Here is a 12,965-nt window from a genome sequence, read left to right on the forward strand (position 1 = left end):
GTATTGTGCTATGATTCCATTTATAAAAATATAAAATACTGTGTGATAAGAACACAATTAAATAGTTTAAGTTAGATCTAAAACCAATTACTATAATATTCTGGAATAATAAAAGATCACATGTATATATATATATATATGTATATATATATATATATGTTTGTATATATGTATACATACATATATACATACATATAAATATATAAGATAGATAAAAAAATCATTACACGCTCGTATATCAAAACATTGCAAAACATCAATAATTAAAAAGCGAATTATAAATATTTATTAATACCGCGCGAATTATTTAATAATTATATTCTTAACATTGCTCATCTTTTTTTAATATCAGCATCTTGAATTTGATATAGTTGTTAAACTACTTTAGAAAGATTCAAACTTGAGTAAAGTTTGTTGCCATTTTCTAAATCTAGCCTTCGTGTCATAAATTCATAATAACATTGTTGTAAATTATCATTATTATTATTATGTTTAAATTGAACAGATATAATTTTAATTTATTTGACTGCTCTCTAATCAAATATTACAATTCAGTAAGAGTATTCACTGATGCCCGAAGACGAGATTTAGCGATATAATCATCATGTTCTTTGTTGGTCCCAGCATCATTCATTCGACAGACAATCTCATCTTTCAAAGTTGCAAGCACTCTACGATCTTGTTTATTGTGAATTGGTGCGTTTTGAAGAGCTTCTTGAACGTCCAATAGAGCATCCTCGAACATGCCTAGATCTACGCGCGCTTTAGCTCTAGCGTAGAACGCTTCATAAGAAATGGGTCGGATACTAAGAGCTTCATTAGCGAGTTCAATAGCTTCGGTACATTCCTGTTAAAGAATCACGTTATTGTTCATAAAAGTAATATAAATTTGTCATTGTGAACAATTAGGCCTATGTATAAACATCTAAAAACCTAGATTACTAACATTCATTTTGCGTTTGCATCGGCTCAAATTTAGAAGAAAGTTCATATGAAGTTGTGTAAAAGTTTGAAGCATCATATGACTTTGCTCCTGTCCTTGGCAATCTTCTTCTGGCGAAGTTGGGAATTTTCTAAGAGCATATGCATATCGATGCGATGCTTCTTTCAGCCTATTCTTTCGATATAAAACATTACCATCTTCCAAAAGTTTATTTAGTAGAATTATTAAGACGTCTGGTTTTCCCGCTGCCATAGCCCATGTAGCGGGACCAAGTTTAGCACCACGACGTAAGAAGCATTGAACTACTGGTATATTGCGACATCCGATTGCTCGGTCTAAAGGTCGCATACCGTGGAGATCAACATGTTCCACCGCGGCTCCCTTCTCAAGTAACAGTTGTACTAGCTTTGGATTACCCTGTATATATTTTGATAAACATTAGATCGCGAAAAAAATACACGATAACATGGGTTGTGCATACGAGAAAAAGATTTACCTGGAATGCAGCTAAATCCAAAGGAGTTCTACCAGAGTTGTCACTTATATTGATATCAGAACCGCGATCGAGTAACATTTGTACGGCAGTTATGCGTCCCCTGACGCAAGCCCAACTGAGAGCGGTGAGTCCCTCCTTGTCTTTTGTTTTTAAAATTGATCCTTTATCGAGGAATAGCTCAAGTAGATTAATGTGACCTTCGCATGCGGCCAACATTAAAGCAGTACGACCAGCGAGATCACGTTGTTCTAGAAGTGATATAGTTTCGTCCGATACTGTATCAATACTGCTGGACAAATTTCCTATAAAATAATGTAATAATCATATAACTTCTTATACATAATTGACGTAATCGAATCCATAATAATTTGAACACGATCTTAAGTTATATTTAAAAAGGGAAAAACGAACCTTGCAAAAGTCGTTCAGCGGTACCCCAATGTCCCTCCTTGGCGGCGAGCATGAGAGGAGAAAGACCTTTCGTGTTTACAACTAGAGGATTAGCACCGCGAGCTAAAAGTGCAGAAACCGTCGCAGTCGAACCGTTTGCAGCAGAAATTGTTAGAGCGGTCTCGCCTATCAATGTATCGGGACGATCTATGATCACCTCTGCCATATCTAAAAGATACTCTACAACCGCTTCATGACCTTGTGATGCAGCCGCGACAACGGCTTGCTGGGCGGCTTCTTCTCTACTTATTTCTAAAACGCCATTTTCTGCTTTACTTTCACTGGTTGGTATCCAGTCGCAAGCAAGAAGATAACCAACCACGGATAATCTTCCATGTCTTGCCGCATGCACCAGAGAACATTGGCCGGCCATATCTACATGTCCTAATGAGGCTCCAGCAGCGGCCAATCTGTTAAGTACAGATTAATAATGTATAGATATAATAATAAATAAACAATCACATTGTTCAATATATATGTATATACATTATTTGAACAATATATTATATATACCTTCTGACAACGTCACAATGTCCCCGGGCAGCTGCCAGCGATAGCGCGGTACAACCTTGGCTGTTGGTCAATTCGACATCGGCACCAAACTCAAGAAGGAGAGACACCATCTCGACGGAACCTTCATGCGCGTACATGCAAAGAGCCGGTGCGTTACCTAAATATTCAGTAATGTGATTCGGTGATGCACCTGCCAGCAGGAGCAATCGTGATACCTTCACATTTGGGCTATAAATGTTTCGAAGCGTGCACAATGCCGAGGAAATGCATTCGGTCGATAAAGTCAGCCAAATTGCCTGAGGATTAATGGAGCTCAATTAAGCTACACTTCTACATTATTCTCGATTACTATATCTTGTGTTGGTTGTAAACATACTTGTAAATCGCGTGAAGGCCAGCATGGAGCTACACCTCTATAAACGTGTGCCTTTAATACATGGTGACCTAGTTCTAAAGCTTTGTCACCATCCAATGGCGCTTGAAAGCGAGATAGTCTGAATGCTATTGCTGCATGACCAAGTCTATAGTCACACAGGAATTTTGTTGATTCTCCCTCATCTCTTCTCATCAACCATTCCCTGAACGATGGATGGAAAAACATATATGTATTGTCCAAGCGTTTCACAAGAAAGCCAGAGAGCATCTAATAAGGAAAAATGATATCATTATATTTAAGTTGATGAATACGCGAGAGTTGATATAACATTTATATAACACATTGTGTACTGTCAAATTATATGTATATATTAACAATCATGTGTCTACAAATAATATGTAAGAACATTTATCAATTCAAGATAAAATAATTCGCGCACACATTTATTTGTTTAATTATTTTTAATAAATCCAAATTGTAATATATATTATCATTATTAAATTATTTATTATATTTTTTTTGCAACTTACATTGTTTTTGCACCGTCAGTAAAAAAACAAAGACAGAGAGAGAAAAAAAGAGTTAGAAAATTACATATTATATTCATTTTAAAATAATCCATTATGAACCATATACACATACATACACACACATACACACACACTCACAGTTATAGCACTATATATTAAATTATTTAACATATTTACCTTAAATCTCTGTAAAAAATCATCCCATGAAATAAAATGATCTATATTTAATGAATTGATGGAATAGAAAATTTCAGGTAGAGTCAATGGGTATAAAGCTGCCAGACAAACAGCCAGAAGAGGTTGTACTTTGTCGAATGATGCTGCCGTAGGGAATCTCAAGTTAAAATGTAATTGAAAGATTTGCGCGAGAGAAACTGGTAATACCTAAGAAGTAAAATAATTTGTTATAAATTCTATTCTATTTATAATATCATCAAGATAAGAACAGTGATGATATAATTGCGATTATAGTTAAAATAGAGATGAAGATTATGATTGCACATACCTTGTAACTCGCAGATTTGGCGACTAAATGCCCGCTCTCGATAAGATCGAGTGTCAACTTAGCAAAGAGAAAACTACCTCTGGCTAGAGCGAGCAAATGTGAAGAGAACCTTGTCTGATTCGCACTGCATGATGATTCTGCCTTGCCGTTTACCGACGCAGTTACATTCGATTGAATAGAAGGACTTTGCGCTAATCTATAACCGACGTAATCAGATAAATCCTTCGCGATGCTGTTACTGATCGCATCATTCATAGTCTTGTCTAACGAGATTCTTGTATATGGTAATTGCTTTGCGCAATCCAGCAACTGTGTCCTGACCGTGCAAACGATTTTTAACCAATTGGGAATGTTAGGTGCGTGCCTCGTTAGGAAAGAAGCTATAGTGTCACCTCTGTCCGGTCTGTGATACTCCGCTTCGCAAAAGGCATCAATCAATATTACCTGAAAAAAAAATATATCTAACAATGTCTGCGACGTAGTATAATATTTATCGAGCTTATATTAATATGTTTACTTATCAGTGAAAAAAACATTGTAACTATTTTGTTTACCTACCATATTCGAAGCTGGCAATCTATTGGCTTTCTTCAAAGTCAAAAGCGGTTCAATAATACCTCTCGAAAGCGCGAGATCTGGGTCAACTGTACATTCCCTTTGTGACAACGAGCCTTGAAGATGGGGTTCGGACAATAGGTATTCCCTATATGAGATCAATTGAGGAGCTTGGCAAAGTTGTGCCGCTAACGAGTGAATTAAATCTGGGACTAGGCAGGTACTATTATTGTCGGCTTGACAAAAGTGATAAGCCACAACGTGCGATGCTAATTCGCGCACCTATAATTCGATATAACTAATTTGCATCTTTTCTATAAAATTTCGAAGTTGTAATAAATGCTGGTAATCGCACCTTTTCGTTAGTATGCCGAATATTAGCTCGTAGAGTAGCGTTAGTATTCTGTTTCTCTCTTTCGTCGCATTCCTCATTCACTTCCGCAGATCTTGGCTGTTCTCTCCTTCTTCCGAAACAACTATGTTCCACCAATTGCAAGACGAGTGCAGTTTTTCCCGTGCCTGGCGATCCGGAAATCAAAATGCCAGGACTGGAGCCATTGATCACGGATTCTAATTCTTGTAACAACCACTGTCGTCCTGCGAAAAGTGGGTCTTCTTCTAATAAAGGCACCTCGAAGAATAATGGCTTCAAGTTTAACTGCGTTGAACTATGATGTTGAATGAAACGTACTAAAATGAACAGGATATGGATCTTTATCATACATGTATTCGCGAATGCGTTGTATATTTGGATTCGAGCGGATAAAGAATAAAATTACATTTCGCATCCAATCCAATTGAACCTTTAGTGTTGGTTCTCCCCGATCTTCGGACACAAGATCGTCTGTTTTTCAATTGGCCGAGCTCGTCAGTTTGACCCACTTGTGCGGCGTTGACAGAATGTCTTCTAGGCACGAGTGGACTGGAGCTACCGTTCGAGAGGCCTGATACTGATACGGACATAGACATGGACATTGACGTGGATGCGGATAATGATGTAGAAATGGATGCCAGACTACCAGCACTATCGCAATCTCTACAGGACTTAGTCTTTCCCTTGATCTTAGTCTTCGGCTTGACAGGACATCGCAGTGCCGCCGCAGCTTCCGCTTCACTCGACGTGCCCGTCAAAGTTGACACTGGGCTCGTATTCGTTGATGCCAATGTCTGCGTTTCAAAGCTGGTCAGGCTACTGAAGGAGGCTGCAGAGCTATCATGCCCTTGTACCGGAGTTCGCGAAGGACATGCGCTTGATTCCACACTCGCGTTTGCTCGATTAGATCCCAATAGCAGACCCAATCTCATGTACAAATCCGATTGTGATGATTTTCTGGTTTTCGAAGATAACGGTTTCACGCAACCACCCTCATCGTCTGCGAAAGAGAAAAGTTAATTAGGCGATATAGAAATATAAAAAGATTGGATAGAATCTATGAATCCAGATAGTGCTGACCGAGACTGCAAAAGTGCTTCGTGCGGTGTATCTAAAAGTTAAATAATTCACGGGCAAAACGAAAATCACACTTTACTAATTGTAAGACACGTTTAGGCGGATATATTATCGTTTATCGAAACGCTATTTTAAATTGAAGTAAACTACTATCAAAAGTTGCAGTATCGCAAACGCAAATTGTGCACTTGCAAACATTGTATGTTGGTAAATTTTTATTCTATCCGTCTAAACATATCGTTTATAATGCAACGTATTGAACACTCTGCAAAAGGTGAGAAATCAAATGCTAAATCCAAGCATAAACATCGACAATATAAATAATAAAGAATTTTAAGAATAGCGCATCCATTGAAATATATCATATATATCTTACCGACTTACTTTTAATTTATTCAGAAGTTTTCAATCTATTTTATAACCCTTTAACAATAAACTCATTTTAAAAATGGACGAGTTTTAATAAATTTGAATAAATACAGATTTAATTTGGAAACCAGTAATGACAATAGAAAATGCAGATGCGTTTATAAAAGATGTAATATAATTATTTGTTTTTTTTTTATTAAAAAAGGATAAAAGTATGACTCGGCACAATTTTAATGAAAGCAATTCGTGTAATAAAATAAAAACTAAAAGTGATATTATAAGGATAATTACAAATCATGCTTCTAAAAAGAAATACTACGAAAGAGAGGTTATCGGAAAAGAATTATTTTTTTCTCAGTACAAGGAATGTCGTACAAAAGACGCGAGCTTATGCTCGCGTGCATGACAGTTTTTATTTCTTTATATTCATTAGCAAATTCTAAGCATCTCAAACGTAGCGATACAGCATCAAATTTTAAAAACTCTTCCTGCCTGCAATTCTATTCGTCGAATTGATGAGTTGATTCAACCCGTCGTTAGCCGTGCCTTGACTACTGCTCCACAGAGACTTGATTTTTCCCAATACAACACCGGGCCATCTCGCTTTTCCTTCCATGGACGAAGTCCAAACTATATGTATGCGTGCAATTTTGGTATTATCAAGATACTTTACACGACTTGAATCGCGAAATTTTCTCTTTGAGAGAAGAGTGAAACAAACATATAGAGATTTAATAGTAAGAAAAAAGTAGGTACCTGATAAAGCGGAAGGATTATCATTTATGATCGGTTCAGGTGAGGATGCCGTATGTCTCGAAGATTTCTGGACAGCAAAGGAACTTCTGAGCACTTTTGGATTGAGGAAAAATCTTCTTCGTTGATTCGGTGGCGTAGGACAGCCTACGGTATCAATTTTATATTTTTAATCTTTGTTATATTTTGATACAAGAACTAGATTTATATGTTTTGTACATACTTTGCGACATTTTAAATTTTTGTCGATCTTGAAAAACAGAAGAAACTGGAAGTGGCGAAGCCTTGCTTTTCAAGTTCTTGGCTACTGTTATCAACGAGAGATTTTCTGCCTCGCCTCGCTGCTGAAAATAAAGTAACAAATAGATGAGCAAGTTCGTGCGAAATTACTATTGCGTGGACTTGTGCGACCAGTATAATAAATGAGGAAATAACGTGGAAAAATTGCTTCCTCTTCTGGCATTTGTTGTTTCTTTCTACAAAGGCATAATACAAACGTACAACATCGTTTCGCACGTTTAAGAATACAATACATTGAAGAAAAGGAAAAACAGCAATTTAACGCGTTATTTCATTTTTCCCTGACGACAAAAGGTCTTACGTGTAAAACTTGCGACGGCAGATTAGCTCTCGTGGTGATCTTGGTGCGTAACCTGGGGCTGCCGCAGAGGGAATTCACCGCCGATGACTCATCGAGCCAACCATCCGTAGGCGCAAAGGTGGATAGTGGAATCGAGGAAACGTTTCTAAGAGATAGTTCTTCCAACCCGTCGTCGTCGTCATCATTGAGTTCGTAGCCACGCAGGCAAAGTGGACAGACTTCGCTGCGAAATAGACAGGAGTAGCAGCGTTCATGACCGCAGGAATCAATCAGACGACGCTTTTTGCCCTTGTCGAACGGCATTTCACAGGATGGGCATGTAGATCCACCCAGCATCCCTGTCGATTCGACCAACGCTCGTATCTGCGCCAAGTCTGCAAAGAGCATAGTATCATTTCATTTCCTGATAATACTTTCTCTTCCTCTTTCGAAAATAGTAAAATTGTATTTTATTTAACAATCCAATTCCAAGAGTTTCCACCGTTCAGGATGGGGATATAAAAAAATAAGTATAAAGTATAAGAAACAAGAATACATTCAATAACGAAAAGTTGTCGAAATGTAATTTCGACAAAACTTGCGCGAGTCAAAGTCAACGTTCAATTTTAAAGGCCATGGCTATTCGCAGATTCGACAGTAGATTCATCTATTGTGAATAAATTGAATAAAATTTAACATTAAAAATAATATAAGAAAAAGCTCAATTTATAAAATTAACATAATGAGAAATAGAGCTACGAGTCAAGCAAGATGCTATATTATTAAAAAATCTTGATGCTATATTATTAAAAAATTTAGTATGTCGGTTAATGAAGAAAGATACGTTCTCTCATGTAGCAACGATGCTCGTGATCACGCGAAAATAAATCAAGTAACGCAAATCCGAGGCATTATTGTATATAATGAAACATTCTATTGTAGAAAGTAAGGTCAAGAAATTTCGCGCGCGCACTTCTCTCGATCGTGACCTTTTTAACTGCTTCATGAACGATATTATATTTACTCAATTAAGATTTAAAGACCACGAGAATTTCTTTGCATGTATTTGCGTTATTCTGTCCGGATCTACAATAGATTTTTAAGCCTTAAGCCGTAAGAGATTGATGAATTATAGTCAATTCTCCTCGCATTACTCCTCGCATCGATTGTAATTGATCAATTTCTTACGGCTTAAAACACCTATTGTAGATTTGGACTAATTCTCAGACATTATATAGAGTAAAAAAGTTGCGCAATATCATCAACAATTGTAAGAGTTACAAAATCAATCCCTTAGTTTCGTCGAATATATTCATTATCATTAGTATTTGTATGCTAGATCGCGCTTTGCGATCAAGCATCAATTAATCCAAAAAGAACTGGCCGATTGTGGAAAACCGTGTAGTGAAGACATGCAATGTACTAGTCAAAAACAAAGACATAGACATCCAAAGAATATGGAGGAGGATGAAAAGAGAGAGATAAACGTGTGAAAATTAAATGAATCCCTTCGAACGAATAAAGTGTGGCAAACTGGGAAATGGAAAAGAAGATGAGAGGAGAAGAGAAGGAAGTCGCACGACCTCTCATGCCGGTAACTCCGCGTGAGGCAGGTGCAACTCGGCGCGGCGCGGCGCGGCGCGGCGCGACGCAGAGAATTGCCTGGGTTACCGTAAGCTGGGTCAACGCACTTGCGAGTCTGGTGCGCGTGGTTCGTGTCGCAGAGACCTCGCTTCTCGTTTTCTCATCGGAAGACTTCACTGACTCACACATCTCAGTCGTAGGATCCAGTTTCCACTATCATTGTGCTTCGTCTCGCGTCGATCCCGAGTCGATAGATGCCAATCGACGTCTAATGGATAGAATCATCTCGCGATATTCAGTCGGTTAGATTTAACAACTCGCACTTTGCAGTACACGATTATTTATATTTTATTAATTTTATTAATTATTATCATAAATTAATTATTTATATTTAAACTTTCTTATACGCTACACACGCTCGTGTAGACATAATATACATTATTCTTTTATTCTACTAGTTTAAATATCATATTTCTTTATTTCTACTAGTTTTAAATATTAATGTAGTATATATATATATATATATATACTACTCTTCCCTACAGCTGTGTTTAATCGATTATTTCGCAATCTGTTTAAACAAAAAGAAACTGGTAACTTTAAAGCAAGCATAAAAAGTTGCTTCCTTTCGGTATCGCATTATCGTTAAACGCGATCGATTCGTTTTGCTAACGCCAGTGAAACGCAATCTCTCACGATCGACAATTCTGCAGAACAACAATAAAATGATCGTAAATATTATTTAGCACGGCAGAGCCTTTTGCACGGCCATCTCGCGTCATTAAGTATTCTTGAGAATCTGCACGGAAAGATCTTCTCCCATTTCGAACCATCTGCGTTCAGTTATCAATTATATATAATTTGTAGATACCTAATAATGGTAGCATTAAAAAAAAAATAAGTTTAGATCTTCAAACTTTAGCCGAAAGTAATTCTGTATTCTTCATTTTATTATTTATGCTTTCACGATGCTTTCATGCTTTCAATCACTTAAGATTTTTTTATTCTATATTCGAATGTGACTCCTAGAATTCTTGTTTTTATTATCTTTTAAAGATTTTTTTTGTGTCAAAACTGTAATATAGGATTGATCATCTCGTTAATTATAATATCGATATTGTTAATCCTTTATTACTTCTTAAAGCACTAAAATAGTCCATGTTAATAAGACACGATCTCTTCATTGTAGCAAAACGTATAATAGCGAAGAAAGAGTTATTAAAGAATATTACTGCACATGTATGTGCAGCATAAGAAGTAGACTGCTAGATAGACGTATGATATATTATGTCGATCTTTTAGGACACGCTAAATATTTTTCTAATGACATATAGATATCTTCTAAGCATAGCAATGACGTATTTGTCGTGTTGGACTCGAATGATGAGCCATCGAACAAATAAAATGACATCATTAGGAAGTCAGAACTATTTTCAGCAGAGATTTGAGGATCTAAACTCACTTATTTTTTCTTAAATACTACTATTATTATCTACAAAATTATATATTAATGATTAGACACGAATGGTCCAAAATCTTTATGAAAATGGGCAAATCTCTTTGTACACTCAATGTATCTCGTGTTGAATAATATATCTAGATGAGAATTCATTCATCCGTTTCTCTCAAAATGACGACGAAACACGACATGTCTCGACCTCGATGTAGCGAAAACGGGGGCGATTCGCCAAGTGGGAAAGAAGCCCATTCGCCAAGTAGGAAAACCAAGTGGAACGGACCAAAACGACGTCCAGACCAACCAGAGACCACCTGTTGATTTGCTGGTCAGATTCTCCGTCTCCACTTCCGTTCTTCACACGGTCCCATATAGATGACCCGATTCAATATATTGAACCATAAACCATTGTTTTCTCGTTTAACAAAAATAATAATTTCAGCGCAATTTAAAATTCATATCATCTTTGTTTTTTTTTGTTATTAACTCATATTTAAAATTACAAAACACAAAAATTTTAATTTATTAATTAATAATACATTTTAGCTTATTTACTCCTTTATTTTCTTCCGATAATATTTCAATGAATTGGAAATATCTGTCTCATTTTCAATGATACTAGGAAAAATGCAAGATATCTCAATTTAAAAAATTAAAAGATAAAACAAAAAACAGGAAACGAGACTAATAAATCTGAATAATAATATAAGAATGATAAAAGATAGAGACCATCGAATGGAGAACGGTAGTTATATCTGGTCGTCGTTTCGGTTTCGACGAGTCACGTGTATTAATCGTTATTTGGTGCTCAGAAAAGTGAGAGAAAGTTACTCTACCGAGGTGCTCGCCTACAGTCCTGTCGTATTTAAATCCTGTCGGTAGCTTCGATATACCGGGAGGCTATGAAATATCGCGATATTACATCGTAGCGTTTCTCAAAAGTAGATTATAAATGCTCGATAACGTTGTAAAATTTAAAATTAACATAAACAAACGCAATTGTATGTTGCCTTACATTTACACCTATAAATGAGGTCTGGAATAAAAAAAAAGTAAAAATCGAAAAATTTAATAAAATTAATGCAATGAAAAATTGATCAACATCCAGAGCGAGGTTGCTGGATTATTTTTAATTTCTCACCTCGATTGGAATTTATCTAATTGTTTTAATGAAACATAATATGGTTCATAGTTACGACGACGCCGTCGCTGATAAGATATACTAACAAGATACATTAGATAACAGAAATCTATGGATTTTATACCTTATGATAGACTAAATAAATAAAGAAAAAAATGTTTATGCTTATCATTTAGCCGCGTTCTTTCCTACATTAGAAAATTGCGACACAACGTGACTTGTTTTTATAATTATTAATGTGTTTTGTAACGCGAAATATCTTTATACATATATAACTGTGCTAAAATTATTCTTTATAGACACGAGATTCTCTCTTCTCTTTTCTTAAATAACATAACATAACTTCAACACAGATTTTCAAGCTTATCTGTCGTTTCGTTTATAAATATACATTTAAAGTTTGCACATGGTCTCCACAAATACGAATGCAAATATTAATTTAGATAACGGCGTTGTCTTACGTATGTAGACTTGCCTTAAGTGCAATTTCTAAATAAATGTGATTTTCGCAACAAACAAATCATAAGGCTTACAAAGTGAATAAAATAATTAGGTAATAAAATGCAATAATTTTATTTAGTCTTTTATTATCTTTTTATAAATTCTTGTCATTATTTCTAATTTTCAGAAAGGAAATTTCTGAACGCACTATGAAATCTTAACCACGTCTACTGAATATATTTGAACAGATTAAATCATTGTTAATTTCGATCGCTGTTTGCTAGGTACTTTTGTATGCCATTAAATCTCTTTCTTTTATGACTCAGCTAATGTTTACTACACAGCCAATTTTTCTATTCCAATTAATTGGTGAGTTAGATTATTTCGGATTCTTTCGATATGATTACATACTTGTTTTTCGAAAGTAATATTCTAAATAATATTTTAATAAATAGATTGACAAAGGCGTTAGTCTCTCTCGATATTTGCATTATTTTAAGTCAAAATCGTATTCTTTAAACGAATGATACGAATAATATTTGTTTCAATTTTTATATTAAATTTATATCTATTACCAAATATAAGCTCAGTGTCATTATCATTTCTTTTATCACATATATTGGGAAATGTGTCGTTGTGCAACATATGTGATTGTGCTCCACTTTCTCCTTTCATGGTTCACACAATTGACACAATTCCGCTCAACGCGGAATTTGAGTAAAGAACAGATAAAGATTTTAAATAAATTATAATAATGTTCAATTTCTTTCGATATAAAAGATTAATAAGTAAATATCAATATATATATATATATATATATATA

At 35.5% G+C, this 12,965-nt stretch overlaps 1 protein-coding gene across 1 annotated transcript in view; it reads right to left on the minus strand.

Annotated features, from left to right (window-relative positions):
- Positions 1-544: 544 nt before the first annotated feature.
- LOC105624505 (protein TANC2) overlaps positions 545-12,965 on the minus strand; it is a 38,141-nt gene continuing 25,720 nt past the window's right edge. Inside the window, exons 2-16 of the mRNA XM_012205865.1 lie at positions 7,542-7,915; positions 7,164-7,284; positions 6,944-7,087; positions 6,680-6,817; positions 5,148-5,741; positions 4,724-5,058; positions 4,372-4,650; positions 3,814-4,257; positions 3,486-3,692; positions 2,779-3,045; positions 2,403-2,698; positions 1,851-2,299; positions 1,440-1,741; positions 947-1,360; positions 545-847 (exon numbers count right to left, since the gene is read on the minus strand). Coding sequence (XP_012061255.1) covers positions 545-847; positions 947-1,360; positions 1,440-1,741; positions 1,851-2,299; positions 2,403-2,698; positions 2,779-3,045; positions 3,486-3,692; positions 3,814-4,257; positions 4,372-4,650; positions 4,724-5,058; positions 5,148-5,741; positions 6,680-6,817; positions 6,944-7,087; positions 7,164-7,284; positions 7,542-7,915 — 4,667 coding nt within the window. The remainder of the gene's footprint in view (positions 848-946; positions 1,361-1,439; positions 1,742-1,850; positions 2,300-2,402; positions 2,699-2,778; positions 3,046-3,485; positions 3,693-3,813; positions 4,258-4,371; positions 4,651-4,723; positions 5,059-5,147; positions 5,742-6,679; positions 6,818-6,943; positions 7,088-7,163; positions 7,285-7,541; positions 7,916-12,965) is intronic.

The sequence above is a fragment of the Atta cephalotes genome (genome assembly GCF_000143395.1).
Source record: "Atta cephalotes unplaced genomic scaffold scaffold00081, whole genome shotgun sequence".
In the NCBI taxonomy this organism is placed as follows: Eukaryota; Metazoa; Arthropoda; class Insecta; order Hymenoptera; family Formicidae; genus Atta; species Atta cephalotes.